Raw genomic sequence first — 21,462 nt, forward strand, 5'->3', positions numbered from 1 at the left:
AGGCTCAGGCTTTGTCATTTTCAGTGAAGTGAGGATCTTTTGATCCCAGTTGTGATGAGGTTCTTTGAGGCGGTAAAGAGGATTTGTGATTCTATAGACTAAGCAGTAGTAAAGCATGAAACTCTGTCAGACTCACCTTGAGATCTTGGTAGCCTGGATACTCTGGAATGCTGGGCATGAGGTACATTCTGGTGCTGTTGGATTGGCATCTTGTTGAGCTTTTCAGAGTGTGTGTGGAAAGGGGCTCCTTGTCTGTGCCACTCATGCTGAAAGCTCCCTGCTCTGTAACTAGTGACCCAATTGAAGCTGCAGCCTTGCTTTATATTGAGGGTTTGTGACTGGCACATGGTGTTGCTAATCAGGAGCAGGTGCCTCAACACGATTAACCTGTTTCATCGTGGGATTATTTGCTGTTCTCCAAATTGGATAGTGAATTTGACGGGGATAAAACTTCTTAATCCAATCGAGGCTTCCTGGCAAGCAGGAAGGTTTATTAAGTAAATGTCTAACTGTTGAAGCTGGATTGATTTGGAATTGTCTGCAGTGGGATTAATTTATTGCATCTGCTGTTAGCATCCTAAACGTGGGCAGTAAGATGACAGTTACCAAAAAGGAAATCTTGAACTTTATATCAAACTGATCACGTTATTAAAATTTTCACTTGTTCGGGCACTTTAACCCTGTTTTCCCCTGTCACCTGCTCTATGATCCTGTATCACCATTTGGTTTTCACTGGGAGTGATAGCTTGTGAATAAATTCTTTGATGTATTACCACTGGCAATGCAGCTGTTGTGTAATCCCATAGTGCTGCTTTGAGTCAGCAGGCTTAATGCTTTGGGATGAGGCTGTTGCTGGTCAGCATGCTTTCTTCATTCACGTGGCACATTGGTATCTCTTGCTTTAACTCAGCTCCTGCTTGCCCACAGTTTTAAAGACTAGTACGATATTCTTGCTGAAACTGTCTTCAGGTGGTTGAGTCAGCAGAGTGATGGCTGCCTCACTTTATCGGCTGTTTTAACGAGGACTGTTCTAGCCTTAAACCCTGGTGCTAACGGCTGTATTCTCCTGTTTCAGCCAATCTGAAAAATACACAATGTCATGGCTGCTCAACAAAAATGAAGAAACAGGCAATCTCTGCATAATATATGGAAATGTGATACAAGTCCAACCAGTCACGACTTAATTTGATCCTGAAAGTACTGACTTATCCTTTGGTCAGTGTTGAGTTGGTTGACATTGGCAGTAAGGATCTGTATCCATGGGTTAGAGGTGAGGAATCCAGCCAGGGTTTCCTTGCTGATCATCTAGTGCCAAGTGCGTCCTCCCAATGATGGGTGGGGATTGAGTATTTAGCTGTGTACTAGTGATTGACAGTGTTTTACAATACAGCCACTCACCCAGATCTCTTGTTTTAGAATCAAAACAGGATCAGGGTGAGTGCTGCCACAGCTAGTAGTGTTAGTAGAATGGCTGCCCCTTGTTCCTTTCAGTATTGCTTTGTTAATCTCGAGATGCTGGCTCCAAGAGCAAGGTATTTAGGGAGCTTCATCTCCAGTTATAATTCCTTTATATTTTGCCTTTCAGGAAAGGGTGATGGGGATGACTCTGCTGATGCAGTCATCCGTGGTACAAAGGTGGTTCTCCACCTGAAGGAAGATCAGGCTGAGTATCTGGAGGAAAAGAGGATCAAAGAGGTTGTGAAGAAACACTCTCAGTTCATTGGTTATCCCATTACGCTCTTTGTAAGTACTGTAATGTGTACTTTGCCTGTTATTAGAAACTTGTTTAATTTTTTCCACCTCCAATTTATTAGTTGCAGCAACTTGTCACTGTTAGTCTGGTCCTTAGTGTGTGTGTGTCAGTACCTTGGAAATTTAAATTGATTTTGTGGGCAGCTCTGGTAGTTGTACTGAAAAACTTTGGGGTTAGCATGGGAGAAGATTCAGTCTGGAGCTGCTTTGCATTATCTCTGTTGGTGACTTGTTCTGAGAACCCAAGAGGTTGGTGTTGCTGAAGAGAGACAGTAAAGACATTACTAGCCAAGGAGCCTTGGATTTTTATGCTGCAGCATTATACCTTGGTGATTTCTCTCCCCACACACGTGTCTGAATCGGTATTCATTGAATTTATGAACTTGACAGTTGAGTTCAGTTTTAACAACACATATGCTCAAATAGATGGTGTTGCCATGGCATAGTCTTTGCTAGGTTCCATGAGAAACGTGGCTTTGGACTGATACCTAACCTCCTACCCCTTGCATATTTCCAATATGTGGATGATCACGCTTGTTATATTTAAATCACTGGCAGCGTGTAATAATTTCCTTGTCTTAATGGTCTCCATCTTGTGTTCAAATTCACCTTGAAATGGGAGCAATCCAAATGAGATCCTTTTTCTTGACATACTAGTTGAAAGATCTGCTGGGGGGGAGGGGGTGGTATTCTCTATCCTGGTCTACCACTATCCTACCTTTGCTGATCAATACTCACATTGAGATTCTTACAGTTCCACGCACTGCAAGCTGGATGCTGAAATTGTGTGCATCAAATGCCATCCTGTGGGATAATGGCTAGCTTGATCAAATCACATCACGTTGCATATCATGCAAACTCATGAATAGACCCAAGGCCCTGAAAAGTGACCAGTCTATCTCCAGTTTATCCTGGAAGGCAAAAATTAATGCAACAGGCAAGATTTGCTGTTTCAATCTGCTATGCAGTAGCAGCACAAGTGGCATTCTTGCTGCCATCAAACCAAAAAGAGACAAGTAATGTGGTATGTAAATTTCAGTGCCACTTCAATCCACTTTCATAACCCATACTTTTTAGTTCCAGTCAACTTATTACACTCCAGGTTGCATCCCAATAACCTTTTTGCAGTGCTTGTTTTCCTGTTTGTCTCTGTTCTTTCTGTTGTAAAATTAGAGCAGGAATTGACGTGTGGAAATGACTGGTGTTCAGTTTGTGGTGGGATTTTCATTATCACCATCTCTCTGAAAAGGGAGAATTGGGGTAAATATCAGTTTTGCCTGAATGTGCGTTGCTTGTAGATGTGGAAGTAGCAGTGGACCGGTTTACTGACCTTGTGACTTGTTTTCTTCAGGTTGAGAAGGAACGGGAGAAGGAGATCAGTGACGATGAGGTTGAAACCGAGGAAAAGCCTGAGAAAGAGGAAGGTGCGGATATGGAGGAAGGGGAGAAGCCCAAGATTGAAGATGTAGGGTCTGATGAGGAAGAAGATGGTGAAAAGAAGGACAAAAAGAAGACTAAGAAGATCAAAGAGAAGTATATTGACCAGGAGGAACTGAACAAAACCAAACCCATTTGGACCCGCAATCCCGATGACATCACGCAGGAGGAGTATGGCGAGTTCTACAAGAGTCTCACTAATGATTGGGAGGATCATCTTGCTGTGAAGGCAAGTTTAACCTGATTGAGTGCATTGTGACTTTAACATTAGCTGCTCTAACAAAGCTACTTTAGTATCCTCCCGTGTAATTTTTTGAAATATCTTTTTTCATGAGGTGGGGACCTCACTGGCTGGGCAAGCACTTATTGCCCAATTCCTCATTCACCTTGAAGGTGGTGATGGGCTTGAACCACTATAGTCCCTGTGTAGGTTCACCCACTATGCTGTTGGGGACAGAGTTCCAGGATTTTGATCCAGTGACAGTGCAGGAACAGTGATATATTTCCAAGTCAAGATACTGAGTGACTTGGAGGGGTAGTGATATTCCCAAGTATCTGGTGCCCTTCTAGATGGCCGTGGCCATGAGTTTCAGTGGTGTTATCTAAGGAGTTTTGGGAGTTGCAGTGCATTTTATAGATGGTATGCACTGCTGCTGCTGAGCTTCAGCAGTGGGGGGATGAATGTTTATAAGTGGGATTCAATCAAGTGGTCTACTTTGCCCTGGATGGTGTTAAGCTTCTTTAGTATTTGTGCTCAACCCATCCAGCAAGTATTCTATCGCACTCCTGACTTGGACCTTGATTGTGGACAGACTTTGGGGAGTCAAGAGGTGAGTTACTCGTTGCACGATGCCTAGCCTTTGGCCTGGTCTGGTACCTACAGAATTTATATGCAGTTTAGTTTCTGATAAATGTTGACAGTGGGGGATTCAGCAATGGTAATAGAACATAGAACAGTACAGGCTCTTTGGCCCACGATGTTGTGCCGAACCTTTTCCAAAACCAAGATCAAGCTATCCCACTCCCTATCATTCTAGTGTGCTCCATGTGCCTATCCAATAACCGCTTGAAAGTTCCTAAAGTGTCCGACTCCACTATCACTGCAGGCAGTCCATTCCACACCCCAACCACTCTGAGTAAAGAACCTACCTCGGACACCCTTCCTATATCTCCCACCATGAACCTTACAGTTATGCCCCCTAGTAACAGCTATATCCACCCGAGGAAATAGTCTCTGAACGTCCACTCTATCTATCCCCCTCATCATCTTATAAACCTCTATCAAGTCTCCTGTCAACCTCCTCCGCTCCAAAGAGAAAAGTCCTAGCTCCCTCAACCTTTGCTCATAAGACCTACCCTCCAAACCAGGCAGCATCCTGGTAAATCTCCTTTGCACTCTTTCCAGTGCTTCTACATCCTTAGAGTGAGGTGACCAGAACTGCACACAATATTCCAAATGTGGTCTCACCAAGGTCCTGTACAGTTGCAGCATAACCCCACGGCTCTTAAACTCAATCCGCCTGTTAATAAATGCTAATACACTATAGGCCTTCTTCACGGCTCTATCCACTTGAGTGGCAACCTTCAGAGATCTGTGGATATGAACCCCAAGATCTCTGTTCCTCCACATTTCTCAGAACCCTACCTTTGACCCTGTAATCCGCATTTAAATTTCTCCTACCAAAATGAATCACCTCGCATTTGTCAGGGTTAAACTACATCTGCCATTTTCGGCCCAGCTCTGCATCCTATCTATATCTCTTTGCAGCCTACAACAGCCCTCCAGCTCATCCACTACTCCACCAATCTTGGTGTCATCTGCAAATTTACTGATCCACCCTTCAGCCCCTTCCTCCAAGTCATTTTAAAAAGCAGAGGACCCAGCACTGATCCTTGTGGTACACTGCTGGTAACTCGTCTCCAGTCTGAAAATTTTCCATCCACCACCACCCTCTGTCTTCTTTGAGATAGCCAGTTAGCTTTCCAATCGACAAATTTCCTTCTATCCCACACCTCCTTACTTTCTTCATGAGCTGACCATGGGGGACCTTATCAAATGCCTTACTAAAATCCATGTATATGACATGAACTGCTCTACCTTCATCGACACACTTGGTTATCTCCTCAAAGAATTCAATCAAATTTGTGAGGCAAGACTTGCCCTTCACAAATCCATGTTGACTAATGCCATTGAATGTCATGGGGCGATGGTTAGATTTTCTTCTGTTGGAGATGGTTGTTGCCTGGCACTTGAGTGGTGCAAATGTTATTTGCCGTTTGTCAGTCCAAGCCTGGATATTGTCCTGCATTTGGATATGGACTACTTCAGTATCCGAGGAGTTGTGAATGATATTGAATATTATGCAGTCATCAGCGAACATTCCCATTTCTGACCTTATGGTGGAACGGAGCTCTAGCTAATGATGGTTGGGCCTAGCTCACTATCCTGAGAACCTCCTCAGTGATGTTGTGAAGCTCCCACCCCATCCCGATTCACATTGATTCTAGTTTTTCAGGGGCTCCCAATGGGCTATTTTTCCCCACCCTTCTGTCTTCCTCCTGTCTTACCCTTGACTGCCTGGGACTAATCTTCAGCCATAATCATTTCCGTTCCCCTCATTGGAATCTCTAACATTCCCTATACCTGATATTGTCTCTAGATATTAGTCATGAAATGAAAGTTAGTTAGCTCAGTGAAAGTAACTTGTTTTCCCTCCTCAGCATTTTTCTGTTGAGGGCCAGTTGGAATTCCGCGCCCTCCTGTTCATTCCCAGGCGGGCTCCCTTTGACCTCTTTGAGAACAAGAAGAAGAAGAACAACATCAAGCTCTATGTTCGCAGAGTCTTCATCATGGACAGTTGTGAGGAGTTGATCCCAGAGTACCTCAGTGAGTATTTCATAAACATGGCTTGTGTGCCTTCCTGATTTGGGGCTTTGTATGGCAGAGGGATGTTTCTCTCTCATGAGATATTGTCAGTGGAGACTGCTGGATATAGGCTTCTAGTTTCAGGGATTCCTGTTTAAAAATGGTTCCTCCCAAGAATCTCTTGCTGCTTTTGTTTTTATTAGCTGTTACGGCTTCCTTTTGCTAGCCTAGGACTTGTATACTGCATGTTTTGAGTTGCAGTGCAGCAGATGTCATTTGTATCTGACAGTCTGATCACCCTGGTAATTGCTGCTTGCGGAGGTGTTCCCACAGATGGGTAAATTTGTTGGTAGTGTATTCTCATGGTAAACTGGCTGGTGAAAGCTTCTCATTGGCCCAGCGTGTGTGAAAGGCGATTGGCTGTTATTCCTTTCCGACACCGGCTAACTATCTTTTGTGTGCATCTTGGTCCAGTGCCATTTTATATTCCAGTCATTTTAAAGCTCTTGGAGCCTGTTATAAAATATTTATTTTGTATGTGTAGAATTCCAGACTGACTTTTACTAAACATGGAAGTCCAGGATCCGATGTTATTTCAGCAGTGTTATATCTGGCCCTATTGGACCAACATGGTCTTCTTTTCTCATAAGGCCCTTGGTTCATGTCTGATGTATGACTGTGTGAATCTGATTCTCTCAACCCAGACTTTGTTCGTGGGGTGGTGGACTCTGAGGACCTGCCCTTAAATATTTCCCGAGAGATGCTGCAACAGAGCAAAATCCTGAAGGTCATTCGCAAGAACATTGTCAAGAAGTGTATGGAGCTGTTCTCTGAGCTGGCGGAGGACAAGGAGAACTATAAGAAATTCTATGAGCAGTTCTCAAAGAACCTCAAGGTAAGGGTAAAAGGAGAAAAGTTCCAGCTTTGTATTGGTGTGCTGTCTGTATGAGGGCCAAAATGCAGTGTGTGTTTGGGGGAGGGGGGGTCAGAAAATTCTTAACAAATTATTTATATAATAGCTACTTATTGAATTTCTGATGGGTCTATAGTATAGAGAGTGCAGAGATCTCCCAGTGTAACTGCTGATTCAGCCCGTTAATGAGAATTGTACACGTACCGAAAGGCAGGTCTGCAGAGTAATATAGGCATGTGCGAATATCACTACATCTGAGTATTGAAAGAAACCAAGTGTGGATTTGGATTCGCCCTTTCAGTACATTGTGGAGACATTTTTACATACAGATTAGGAATAGGCCACTCAGCCCCTCCTAGTCTGCCCCACCATTCAATAAGACCATGGTTGATCTGATTGCCACCACCTGCTTACCCCAGTAACCTTTCATCCAATTTAATCAAGAATCGAACAAAGAACATTACAGCACAGGAACAGGCCCTTCGGCCCTCCAAGCCCACGCTGCTCCCTGGTCCAAACTAGACCATTCTTTTGTATCCCTCCATTCCCACTCCATTCATGTGGCTATCTAGATAAGTCTTAAACGTTCCCAGTGTGTCCGCCTCCACCACCTTGCCTGGTAGCACATTCCAGGCTCCCACCACCCTCGGTGTAAAATACGTCCTTCTGATATCCGTGTTAAACCTCCCCCTCACCGTGAACCTATGACCCCTCGTGAACGTCACCACCGACCTAGGAAAAAGCTTCCCACCATTCACCCTATCTATGCCTTTCATAATTTTATACACCTCTATTAGGTCACCCCTCATCCTCCGTCTTTCCAGTGAGAACAAGCCCAGTTTACCTAATCTCTCCTCATAACTAAGCCCTTCCATACCAGGCAACATCCTGGTAAACCTCCTCTGTACTCTCTCTAAAGCCTCCATGTCCTTCTGGTAGTGCGGCGACCAGAACTGGGCGCAGTATTCCAAATGTGGCCGAACCAACGTTCTATACAACTGCAACATCAGACCCCAACTTTTATACTCTGTGCCCTGTCCTATAAAGGCAAGCATGCCATATGCCTTATTCACCACCTTCTCCACCTGTGACGTCACCTTCAAGGATCTGTGGACTTGCACACCCAGGTCCCTCTGCGTATCTACACCCTTTATGGTTCTGCCATTTATCGTATAGCTCCTCCCTACGTTAGTTCTACCAAAATGCATCACTTCGTCTTTATCTGGATTGAACTCCATCTGCCATTTCTTTGCCCAAATTTCCAGCCTATCTATATCCTTCTGTAGCCTCTGACAATGTTCCTCACTATCTGCAAGTCCAGCCATTTTCGTGTCGTCCGCAAACTTACTGATCACCCCAGTTACACCTTCTTCCAGATCGTTTGTATAAATCACAAACAGCAGAGGTCCCAATACAGAGCCCTGCGGTACACCACTAGTCACAGGCATCCAGCCGGAAAAAGATCCTTCCACTACCACCCTCTGTCTTCTGTGACCAAGCCAGTTCTCCACCCATCTAGCCACTTCCCCCTTTATCCCATGAGATCCAACCTTTTGCACCAACCTACCATGAGGGACTTTGTCAAACGCTTTACTAAAGTCCATATAGACGACATCCACGGCCCTTCCCTCATCAACCATTCTAGTTACTACTTCAAAAAAACTCCTCCAGGTTAGTGAGGCATGACCTCCCTCTCTCAAAACCATGCTGACTATCGTTAATGAGTTTATTCCTTTCTAAATGCGCATACATCCTATCTCTAAGAATCCTCTCCAACAACTTCCCTACCACAGACGTCAAGCTCACCGGCCTATAATTTCCCGGGTTATCCTTCTTAAATAACGGGACCACATTAGCTATCCTCTGGGACCTCACCTGTGTCCAGTGATGAGACAGATTGCGTCAGAGGCCCAGCAATTTCGTGTCTCGTCTCCCTGAGCAGCCTTGGATAGATTCCATCAGGCCCTGGGGATTTGTCAGTCTTTATATTCCCTAAAAAACCTAACACTTAGAACATAGAACAGTACAGCACAGAACAGGCCCTTCGGCCCACGATGTTGTGCCGAGCTTTAGAACATAGAACAGTACAGCACAGAACAGGCCCTTCGGCCCATGATGTTGTGCCGAGCTTTATCTGAAACCAAGATCAAGCTATCCCACTCCCTATCATCCTGGTGTGCTCCATGTGCCTATCCAATAACCGCTTAAATGTTCCTAAAGTGTCTGACTCCACTATCACTGCAGGCAGTCCATTCCACACCCCAACCATTCTCTGCGTAAAGAACCTACCTCTGATATCCTTCCTGTATCTCCCACCACGAACCCTATAGTTATGCCCCCTTGTAATAGCTCCATCCACCCGAGGAAATAGTCTTTGAACGTTCACTCTATCTATCCCCTTCATCATTTTATAAACCTCTATTAAGTCTCCCCTCAGCCTCCTCCGCTCGAGAGAGAACAGCCCTAGCTCCCTCAACCTTTCCTCATAAGACCTACCCTCCAAACCAGGCAGCATCCTGGTAAATCTCCTTTGCACTCTTTCCAGTGTCTCCACATCCTTCTTGTAGTGAGGTGACCAGAACTGCACACAATATTCCAAATGTGGTCTCACCAAGGTCCTGTATAGTTGCAGCATAACCCCACGGCTCTTAAACTCAAACCCCCTGTTAATGACAGGGCTGTAACACACTATAGGCCTTCTTCACAGCTCTATCCACTTGAGTGGCAACCTTCAGAGATCTATGGATATGAACCCCAAGATCTCTCTGTTCCTCCACATTCTTCAGAACCCTACCTTTTGACCCTGTAATCCACATTTAAATTAGTCCTACCAAAATGAATCACCTCACATTTATCAGGGTTAAACTCCATTTGCCATTTTTCAGCCCAGCTTTGCATCCTATCTATGTCTCTTTGCAGCCTACAACAGCCCTCCACCTCATCCACTACTCCACCGATCTTGGTGTCATCAGCAAATTTACTGATCCACCCTTCAGCCCCCTCCTCCAAGTCATTTATAAAAATTACGCATAGCAGAGGACCAAGCACTGATCCCTGCGGCACTCCGCTTCCTCCCTTGTAATGGAGATTTTCTCTAACGGGTCAACACTCCCCTCTGAGACACTCCCAGTCAACACATCCCTCTCCTTTGTGAATACCGACGCAAAGGTGGTGGAAGACTCTGCTTCCACCACCTTTTGACGAAGGGAGTTCCAAAGACCTGCTACACTCAGGAAAAAAAAATTCTGTCTTAACTGGGGAGCCTGGTTCTAGATTCTCCCACAAGAGGAAACATCCTCTCCACGCCGACCCTGTCAAGACCCCTCAGGACCCTGTCTTTTTCCTTGTAAGACAACCTACCCATTCTTAGTATTTAGTCTAGGAAACCTCTCAACTGTTCCTAACGCATTTACGGCCTTCCTCAAATAAGGAGACCAATATTGTACACTAGGTGTGGTCTCACTATTGTCCTGTGTAACTGAAGCATAACTGCCCTATGTTTATATTCAATACCCTCACAATAAACAATATTCTATTGGCTATCCCAATTACTTGCTGTACCTGCAAATTAGCCTTTTGTGATTCATGCACTCGGACACCCAGATCCTCCGAGGTTAGGTCATGTACCTCACAGTGTAGTAACTGATTTCCTTTCTTTAACCCTCACAGCTGGGTATCCACGAGGACTCCCAGAATCGCAAGAAGCTTTCTGAACTGTTGCGTTACCACACCTCTCAGTGTGGAGATGAGCTCACCCCATTGTCAGACTATGTCTCCCGAATGAAGGAAAACCAGAAGTGCATCTACTATATAACCGGTGAGTTGTGGTTTAGTGAGAAATATCTGGGTTTGGGGAATGGGAAGATCAGTGAAGGGCTGAACCACCCTTCCCTCTGCCTGCTGTGTAGTCCAAGTGGATGATTAGCGAATTCGCCAATGCTTTGAACATTCGGGGCCGTTCCCCCATGCAGTGAGATCAAGATTGGTCCATATGTTAGCCCCATATTCTCCAACATCTTTGTCTAGGAAAAAATAATTGCTCTCGGATTTAAAATTATTCAGCTAGCATCTGTTACTACTTGTGGGTGAAGAGTTCCAAAGAATGCAAGCTCAGCTTAGTATTGCCTCCTGCATATCAAATCATCAAAGATTATTGAATACTCCGACAACAGACTTGTGCAATACAATGCTACAAGCTGCTTATAACATGGTTTGAAAAGTGTCTGTGAGCAGACAGTTTCATGTTGTTGTTTGTCTAGACTACCCAAGTCGCGTTCCCCTCTGGCATCAGAATATTGTGCTGATGACAACCACTCTTCAACCTTTTGTTGGTTACTGCTGTAAACAACAATTTGAGGCCAAATGCGGGCAATTGGGATTAGCTTTGGGGTTTTTAAAAAAAAAAGGGCGGCATGGACAAGTTGGACCGAAGGGCCTGTTTCCATGCTGTAAACCTCTGACTCTATCTCCAATCGTAGGTTGACTTGGTAGAGCCTGCCCTAGTGTTGTCTACCCTTTTAATTGTTTCAACAAGTTACCATCATGGAGCCTAAACCTGACTTGATCTTAATAGGAGAGCAAGTCTCAAACTGTTCATCTGGCATGTTTCCAAATCCAAAATGTTTCCATTCTACAGATCCTATGAGATCTGCTTTATTTCAGATACAGATGTCTCCTCGAGTGTGTCTTTTATTAACACCCAGCTCCAAGTTTATTTTTAAGACTGTAAACAAGTACTTTCCCATCAGTACACTGCTTTTAGCATCACATACTGGGCTCCATTCCCATATCAGCTGTGGCAGGGCATGGAGGATTGCCTTATCCTTACTGCCTGTGGAGTGCTGCTATTAATAGCCAATTGTCTTTTGAATGGAGTGATACACCTGTGGTTCTTCAAGGACTAGGGCTCATTGCTATCTATTCAGCATGTATTCTTACATGTTGGACTCTGAGAAATGTTGGTTAGTCTTCACTGAAATCTTTCTGAAGTAATAAAGCTTGTATTAATGTCGTACCTTTCATCTCCAGGTGCTTGACAACAGCATTGGGAGGCAAAATTAGACACAGCTCCATAAAGTGATCTTTAAAGCTGTAAAGTTTGTTTATTAGTGTCACAAGTAGGCTTGCATTAACACTGCAATGAAGTTAGTGTGAAAATCCCCTAGTTGTCACACTCCAGCACCTGTTCGGGTACACTGAGGGAGAATGTAGCACGGTCAATGCACCTAACCAGCAAGTCTTTTGGACTGTGGGCGGAAACCGGAGCACGCGGAGGAAACGCAGGGAGACACGGGGAGAACGTGCAGACTCCGCACAGTGACCCGAGGCTGGGAATTGAACCTTGGTTCCTGGCGCTGAGGTGTCGGGGCCAACCACTGCCACCCCTGATATTTGGACAGGTGACTGAGTTGGAGTTTTGCAGCACAGAAAGAGGCCCTTCAGCTCATCCTATCTGTGTTGGCCTTCCAACTTTTCTGGTCATACCAATGGTGGGAGCTGTTGTGGGTGGGGCTGAAAAATGCCGTCCATTGGAAGGATCAAGAAAAGCAGCAATGATCCTGATTCGTCTAGATTGAAGCCTGTAATTTTATAAAATTAAGCTCAGTTTCTTTGCTGTACTAGAAAACCACTTTGTTTCTGTCCATTAATGTAATGGGGCGGCACGGTAGCACAGTGGTTGGCACTGCTGCCTCGCAGCACTGGGGACATGGGTTCAACTCCCAGCCTCGGGTCACTGTGCGGAGCCTGCACATTCTCCCCGTGTCTGCGTGGGTTTCCTCCGGGTGCTCCGGTTTCCTCCCACAGTCCGAAAGACGTACTGGTTAGGGTGCATTGTCCATGCTAAATTCTCCTTCCGTGTACCCGAACAGGCGCCGGAGTGTGGCGACTAGGGGATTTTCACAGTAACTTCACTGCAGTGTTAATGTAAGCCTACTTGTGATACTAATAAATTAACTGAACTTTATTGTTGAAAGAGGAGGAAACTTGCCCAGCGGAATGCCTTTAGGGAAGGAAATCTGCTTTCACAGAATACTACCGTGCAGAAGAGGCCCTTCGGCCCATTGAATCTGCACCAACGCATGAAAGGCCCTGACCTGCCCACCTAACCCCACTTGCCCATAGTCTTGAATGTTATGGTGTGCCAAGTACTCGTCCAGGTATTTTTTAAAGGATGTGAGGCATCCCGCCTCCACCACCCTCCCAGGCAGCGCATTCCAGACCATCACCCTCTGAGTAAAAAGGTTTTTCCTCAAACCCCCCCCCCCCACCCCAGCCAAAAACCTCCCCCCATACTTTTAACTTGTGTCCCCTCATAACTGACCCTTCAAAGAAAGGGACCAGCTGCTCCCTATCCACCCTGTCCATGTCCCCCATAATCTTGAACACTTCAATCAAATCACCCCTCTGTCTTCTCTGCTCCAAGAAAACAACCCAAGTCTATCCAACCTCTGATTATAAGTGAAATGTTCCAGCCCAGGCAGCATCCTGGTGAATCTCCTTGCCTAGTCTGGCCTACATATGACTCCAGATCGTGGTTGACTCTTAAATGGCTTCCCAAGCCACTCAACCGCAGGATGGGCAACAAATGCTGACCTTGCCAGTGATGCTTACATCCCATGAATGACTAATGGAAAAAGGAATTGGCTGCCTCAGTTTGCATGTATGCCTAACCTATCCAGTCAGTTCAATGGTTACAACATTGGCAGCTTAGCACAGCAAGTGTGATGCTTGTAACCTGGAGGTTAAGACTATGGAAGAAGTCACCCTAATTCCTGAATAACCCAGTGTTAAAGAATTCCATTCCCACAGATGAATAAGAATTCTTACGCTGTTTCCTTTTTCAGGTGAAAGCAAAGATCAAGTAGCTAACTCTGCCTTTGTGGAGCGTGTCAGGAAGCGGGGCTTTGAGGTGGTCTACATGACTGAGCCAATCGATGAATACTGTGTGCAGCAGCTGAAGGAGTTTGATGGTAAGCAGCTGGTCTCTGTCACAAAGGAGGGCCTTGAGCTGCCTGAGGACGATGAGGAGAAGAAGAAGCGTGAAGAGGATCGAGCCAAGTATGACAACCTGTGCAAACTCATGAAAGAGATCCTGGACAAGAAAGTGGAGAAGGTAAAACTGCAGAGAGTTCATTCAAAGCCTTTCAACGCAAGCAATGTTTCAGGATAACTTTCTTCACTCTTGTCCTGTGCCATGTAAACTAGCATTACCTTTCCAGGGTCATTCCCCAGATATGCACATTAAGGTTAATAAGCAGGCATAAAGATGCATAAATCCCCAGGGCCTGATGAGATGTATCCCAGGCTGCTATGGAAGGCAAGGAAGGAGATTGCAGGTACTCTGGCTATTTAAATCTTCACTGGCCACAGGTAAAGTGTTAGTAAGTCCCTAGGAAGCATTAGAGAACAAAGGGACCTTGGGTCCCTGGCAACACAGGTAGATAGGGTGGTGAGGAAGGCGTATGGAGTGCTTGTCTTCATTAGCTGGGGCAGAGGGTATAGGAGCAGGGCAATCTTTTTGGCTAGACCACAGATGGAACATCGTGATGTTCTGGTTGTGATGTGATTGGAAGAACATGATTACACTGGAGAGGGTGCAGAGGATGTTGCCTGGAATGGAAAGGTTTCAGCTGAGGTGAGGGTGAGTTTATTCTTCCTGGAGCAGAGGAGGCTGAGGGGGGGGATCTGTAGAGTTGTACAAAATTGAGGCATAAATGGGGTAGATCATAACCGTTTCCCCGTGGCAGTGGTGTCTAAGAACAGAGGGCATCGATTTAAGGTGATGAGGATGAGAGGGAAAGTTTGTTCAGAGGGTGGTGGCAGGTACTCGTAACATTTAAGAAGCATCTGGACGAGCGCTTAAATGGCCATGGTGTGGTAGCCGTGGCCCAAGTGCTGGTAAATAGGATTGGTATTTGAGGGTCGGCACAGGCATGATGGGCTGTATGACTGATATGCCTGTTGAAATCAAATCCAAGTCCTTCCAGCAGTGTTAGCTGATCTTAAGTACGTTGTCCCTGGGGACAGGAGATCCATCTAGGGCTGGTTCCTTAGTAATCCCTGCTGTACAGTATTCCCAGTGAGCCATTAACATAATTGTCTGGATTTACAAGTGGCCATTTCGGGTGAGATGGCTGTCACTGGTAGATGGCACCTCAGGAATATTTGGTGGGAATTAACCCTGCTGGTTATTTACGCCCCAGCGTGTGTGCAGCAACTACTAACTGGAGCAGCTTTAACACACTTGACTCTGTGTCCTAGGTGAGTGTTTCGAACCGGCTCGTCTCCTCCCCATGCTGCATTGTGACCAGCACCTATGGCTGGACTGCAAACATGGAGAGAATCATGAAGGCTCAAGCCCTGAGGGACAATTCAACCATGGGTTACATGATGGCCAAGAAACATCTGGAAATCAACCCAGACCACCCAATTGTGGACACCCTGCGACAGAAGGCCGAGGTAGACAAGAATGATAAAGCTGTCAAAGACCTTGTGATCCTGCTCTTCGAGACTGCCCTCTTATCCTCCGGCTTTTCATTGGATGATCCGCAGACGCACTCTAACCGTATCTATCGAATGATCAAGCTGGGTCTGGGTAAGTGTTAAATTATTTATCCGCACAGCAGAGCTAACAAGTGACCAGTATTGCTGAAATATACTGAATAAAAGATGCTCTCTCGGTTACCATGCTTTGTGCTGCAAGCTGATCCCACTGGGCTAGACTCAGCTCCACTCTGCATCAATGATTTAGCTGAAGGGACTGAATGCATGGCTGCTAAATTTGCCTATGACAAAAACATTGTCAAGAGGTGGTAAAGTTTTAAAGTTTATTTATTAGTCACAAGTAAGGCTTACATTAACACTGCAATGAAGTTACTGTGAAATTCCCCTAGTCGTCATAGTCTGCTGCCTGTTTGGGTCAATGCACCCTAACCAGCACATCTTTCAGAATGTGGGAGGAAACCAGAGCACCCGGAGGAAACCCACGCAGACACAGGGAGAACGTGCAAACTCCACACAAGACAGTGACCCAAGCTGGGAATCGAACCCGGGTCCCTGGCACTGTGAGGGAGCAGTGCTAACCACTGTGCCACCGTGCTGCCCCAGGTCCCTGGCACTGTGAAGCAGCAGTGCTAACCACTGTGCCACCTTGCCATCCGTAAGGTAGACAGTCTTCAAAAAGATGTAGACAAATTGGGCAAAAAATTGGCAGATGGAGTATAATGTGGGAAAATGTGAGTTTGTCCACTGGCAGGGAGAATAGCAAAGCAGCATACTGTTTAAATGGAGGGATTGTAGAACACGGAGGTACAGAGGGATCTGGGTGTCCTGGTACATGAACCACATGCAGGTACAGCAAGTGATTACAGAGATAAATGAGATGTTGGTGTTTACTGGAAGGAGAATGGAATTTAGGGAAGTTTTACTGCAGTGTAAAGGACCTTGGTGAGGCTATAGAGAAGGTTCACTTGACTCATTCCTGGGATGAGGCTTAAAGCTTGAACCAGTTGGGTCTGTATCCATTGGAGTTCAGAATGAGGTGAGCTGGCTGACTGAAACACGGGGATCCTGAGGGCATTTGATAAGGTAGATACCAGGAGCATGATACCACTTGTGGGAGACACGAGGCAAGGCGCATAGTTGAGTTTTTTGAGTTATTGCACTATTAGAAAGGTTTTTGCTTGAATGGTGGAACTGGCTTGAGGGGCTGAATGGCCTTCTGCTGTTCAGTCCTGTTGTGGAAGACCACCACTTCCCTCAACTATTGTGAATTGACTTGCCCTTGGAACAATATGTGAATTAGTGTGCACTCTGCCTCTAGCTGAGTGAAATAGTGATTTTTGCAGTGGTGTTGAATTGTTTTTCTGTTTGTTTGAAAGGTATTGATGATGATGAGGTGCCTGTGGAAGAGACCACGCCACAAGTTGTTGAAGAGATTCCACCTCTGGAGGGAGATGAGGATGCATCCCGCATGGAGGAAGTTGACTGAATGCTGCCCTCTCCCTATATTTTCCCTTGATGTATTCAAATTGGACTGCTATATTTAATTTGGACTTTGGAAAAGATCTGTTGTGCAGTGTGTGTAAAGTAATGATTATCTGACCAGTCTGATCAGATCGATGTGGATTGGGGGGGCTTTTACCAGAATGAGTCTTGCACTACAGTCATTCTCAGATGTTGCTGTCCTTTTTTTTTTAATTTTCAAATGCATGTCATTTATACTTTTGCAGCTGTGTGCTGTAAAATAAAATCCGAAACTACTGGGGTGCAAATGAGGGCGTGGCTTTATTGTGTTGGGAAATTTGTAATTTGAGAATTCCTCATTTAATCCCATTCCAAACTTTATTCATGGGACATGGGCGTCACTGGCTGGCCAGCATTTGTTGCCCTTGAGAAAGTGGTGCTGAGCTGCTTTCTTGAATCACTCTAGTCCATGTGCTGTGGGATAGGTTTACAACATGGAAACAGACCCTTCAGTCCAATTTGTATATGCTGCCCTTTAACCACTAAGCTAGTCCCAATTGCCCACGTTTAGCCCATATCCCTCTATACCCATGTAACTGTCTAAACACTTTTTAAAAGACAAAATTGTACCTGCCTCTACTACTGCCTCTGGCAGCTTGTTCCAGACACTCACTGCCTTCTGTGGAAAAAATTGCCCCTCTGGACCCTTGTGTATCTCCCCTCTCACCTTAAACCTATGCCCTCTAAGTTTTAGACTCCCCTGTCTTTGGGAAAAGATGTTGACTATCTAGCTGATGTATGCCCTTCATTGTTTTATAGACCTCTATAAGATCACCCCTCGGCCTCCTACGCTGCAGAGAAAAAACGTCCCAGTCTATCCAACCTCCTTATAACTCAATCCATCAAGTCCCAGTAGCATCCTGTAAGTCTTTTCTGCACTCTTTCTAGTTTAATAATATCCTTTCTATAATAGGGTGACCAGGACTGCACACAGTATTCCATGTGTTGAAGTGGAAACTTTCCTGCTTCTTGACTGTGATAGAAAGACTCAACAAAATTTGTTCCGACTAAATAACTTTGTCTTTATTTACGAAAGACTGCATGCAGTATTTGGCTGAAATTTGAGTTCAGAGAGTAGTTGGTACAACTGCTAATTCATCCTCGAGTCCGCGCTTACAGAAAGAATCAGTTCAGTATTTATACATAATCATCAGTTTGTGTGACCAGAGCTTATTCAGGAATTCGATCAATAATAGAATCATAAGCAATGTCATTAATCATGGCACAACCTGCTGACCCCCTAGAACTTGTCTCATCATTCATCCTTATCTTGCCCTTTGATGTAACAGAAGGTCAGTGACTCTGTCATCCCTGATCTTATCTTGTTTTATTTCCTCATACCGTCCTAGGTTCTTTGTTCTTTGAGTTAATCTTATCAGGCCTTAGAGGTCAGGCATTTTGGAATAGCTTGACCCTTCTCTGATCTTATTCACATCTTAAGTTATGCAGAGTCAGCCTTTCTTATATTGTACCAAATAGTTGACCAATTTCCCCATCATGCTATTCCTTAGTTTGTAGAACTTCGCACAAGTGTGGCCTTAGTAATGTCTTGTACAACTTCAACACGACGTCCCAACTCCTATATTCAATGTTCTGACCAATGAAACTAAGCATGCCGAATGCTGCCTTCAGCACTCTGTCCACCTGTGACTCCACTTTCAAGGAGCTATGAGCCTGTACCTGTAGATCTCCCTAATGCCCTACCATTAACTGAGTAAGTCCTGCCCTGGTTCCATATACCAAAGTGCATTATCTCTTTTATCTAAATTAAACTTCATCGGCCCATTGGCCCAATTGATCAAGATCCTGTTGCAATTGGTGTCATCTGCAAACTTACTAACCATGCCTCCTATATTCTCATCCAAATCATTAACATAAATGACACAGTTGACCCAGCACTGATCCCTGAGGCACTCCAGTTTGCAAAACAACCCTCTAGTGCCCTGTTTTCTGTTGTCAAGCCAATTTTGTATCCATTTGGCTACCTCATCCTGGATCCCATGAGATTTAACCTTCTACAACAATCTACCATGCGGTACCTTGTCAAAGCCCATGCTAAAGTCCATGTAGACAACATCAACTGCACTACCCTCATCTACCTTAGTTACCCCTTCAAAAAACTCATCAAATTCGTGAGACACAATTTTCCACTCTGCTGACTCCCTAATCAGTTCTTGCCTCTAAATGTCTAGATCCTGTTTCTCAGAATTCCTTCTAACAACTCGCCCACTACAGATGTTAGGCTCACCAGCCTGTAGTTCCCAGGCTTTTCCCTGCAGCCCTTCAACAAATGCGCAACGTTTGCCACCCTCCAATCTTCAGGCCCCTCACCTGTGGTTGTCAATGATTGAAATATTTCTGCTAGGGGACCTGCAATTTCTTTCCTAGCCTCCCACAATGTCCTGGGATGCGCTTCATCAGGTCCTGGGGATTTATCTACCTTGATGTGCTTTAAGACTTGTAACATGTATACTCAAGACATCACTAGTTATTTCCCCAATGCCTAACCCAGTCTAGCAGCTGTATCCTTCAGGAACTGATGAGCTCGATCAGTAGTGTTGCTGCCCAGTCACTCTTGGTGGTGGACAGTGAAAACCCCATCCAGAGTACATTTTGCGCCCTTGCCACCCTCAGTGCTTCCTCCCAAGTATTGTTCAAGATGGAGGAATACTGATTCATCAGCCAAAGGTGGAGGCTACATGGTAACCAACAAGAGGTTTCCTTGCCCATATTTAACCTGCAGCCATGAGATTGAGCCTGGAGTTGTGGACTCCTTGGGCAACTCCCTCCTGACTATACCACTGTGCCACCTCTGCTGGATCTGTCCTGCTGGTGGGACAGGACCTATCTGGGAATAATGATGGTGGTGTCAGTAAGGTATGATTCCATGAGAATGACTGTTAGGCTGTTGCTCAACTAGTCTGAGACAGCTCTCCCAATTCTGGCATTAGCCCCCAGATGGAAAGAAACCCGACAGTGCAGAAGGAGGCTGTTTGGCCCATTGAGTCTACACTGATAACAATCCCACCCAGGCCCTATCCACATCACCCCGCTAATCCCTCTAACCTATTCATGCCAGGACATTAAGGGGCAATTTAGCATAGCCAATCAACCTAACCTGCACATCTTTGGAGTGGGAGGAAACCCATGTGGAGAATATGCAGACTCCGCAGAGACAGTGACCCAAGCTGGGAATCGAATCTGGGTCCCTGGTGCTGTGAGGCAGCAGTGCTAACTGCTGTGCCACCTGTTAGATGTTAATAAGGTGACTGCGGGGTTGACTGGGCTGTTTTGCCAGTGCTTGAGTCAATGCTAGATGGTCGTCTGGTTTCACTCCTTTTTATTGACTTCATAGTGATTGATGCAACTGAGTGGCTTTCTCGGCCATTTCAGAGGTCAATTGAGAGTCAACCACATTGCTGTGGGGGTGCAGTCAGGCCAGACCGGCTAAGGATGGCAAATTTCTTTCCCTGAAGGCTATTAGTGAATCAGATGGGTTTTTGCAACAATAGCTTCATGGTCATCATTAGACTCTTATTCCAGATATTTTTTATTGAATTCAAATTCACTGGAATTCCACAAACCACCCACAGGATTTCACAGCACCAGCTGGGATATTCTATTTCGCACCATCATTAGCTGTCGTCGTGCCCAGTAACCAATAACAGAATGATGGTGCAGAAGGAAGCCATTCGGCACAGGTGCCTGCACTGGCTCTCCAAATGAGCAACTCTGCTAGTTCCACACTCTTGCTTTCAGTTCATAACCCTGCACATTGTTTATCTTCAGATAACTATCTAATTCCCTTTCGAATGCTTCTATTGAAACTGCTACCAGCTTGCTCAGATCCCAAACACTCTGTGCAAAGATTTTCCTCATCGCCACTGCTTTTACTAGTAAATCTGTACCTCTGGCTCTTGATCCTTTCACCAGCGGGAACAGTTGCTCACTCTGTCCAGACCACTCGAGATCTTGAATACCTCTATCAAATTACTCTGCCTTTTCTCCAAGTGGATGTCACATTGAATTGGCTTCGTGATAAATCCCTTCACCTAGTTCTAGACTCAGCTGTCGAACAACTCTCAATGCAGACCTTGGACTGGTACCCCCTCGAAGGTAAATTTATCTTCCTTTGCACAGAGAGCTACACAGTACATCAGATGTGGGCCCAACAAAATTTCAGTACTGACCCTCTGACAGTGCGGCACTCCCTCAGTACTGACCCTCTGACAGTGCGGCACTCCCTCAGTACTGACCCTCTGACGGTGCGGCACTCTCTCAGTACTGACCCTCTGACAGTGCGGCACTCCCTCAGTACTGACCCTCTGACAGTGCGGCGCTCCCTCAGCATTGGCCCCTCTGTGGCACTCCCTCAGCACTGATCCTCTGACAGTGCGGCACTCCCTCAGTACTGACCCTCTGAAATGCGGCACTCCCTCAGTACTGACCCTCTGACAGTGCGGCACTC

General features: G+C 45.5%; 1 protein-coding gene across 4 annotated transcripts in view; it reads left to right on the plus strand.

Moving 5' to 3' along the window:
• Window positions 1-17,242, plus strand: part of hsp90ab1 (heat shock protein 90, alpha (cytosolic), class B member 1) — a 31,836-nt gene extending 14,594 nt beyond the window's left edge. For all 4 annotated transcript variants that reach the window (XM_078212103.1, XM_078212107.1, XM_078212106.1 and 1 more), the window contains 8 exons: window positions 1,586-1,743; window positions 3,104-3,418; window positions 5,911-6,076; window positions 6,760-6,950; window positions 10,638-10,785; window positions 13,814-14,082; window positions 15,231-15,564; window positions 16,850-17,242. In XM_078212103.1, the coding sequence (XP_078068229.1) occupies window positions 1,586-1,743; window positions 3,104-3,418; window positions 5,911-6,076; window positions 6,760-6,950; window positions 10,638-10,785; window positions 13,814-14,082; window positions 15,231-15,564; window positions 16,850-16,959 (1,691 nt within the window). In that variant the 3' untranslated portion in view covers window positions 16,960-17,242. The remainder of the gene's footprint in view (window positions 1-1,585; window positions 1,744-3,103; window positions 3,419-5,910; window positions 6,077-6,759; window positions 6,951-10,637; window positions 10,786-13,813; window positions 14,083-15,230; window positions 15,565-16,849) is intronic.
• Window positions 17,243-21,462: the final 4,220 nt, after the last annotated feature.

Source organism: Mustelus asterias, chromosome 5 (assembly GCF_964213995.1).
Source record: "Mustelus asterias chromosome 5, sMusAst1.hap1.1, whole genome shotgun sequence".
Lineage (NCBI taxonomy): Eukaryota > Metazoa > Chordata > Chondrichthyes > Carcharhiniformes > Triakidae > Mustelus > Mustelus asterias.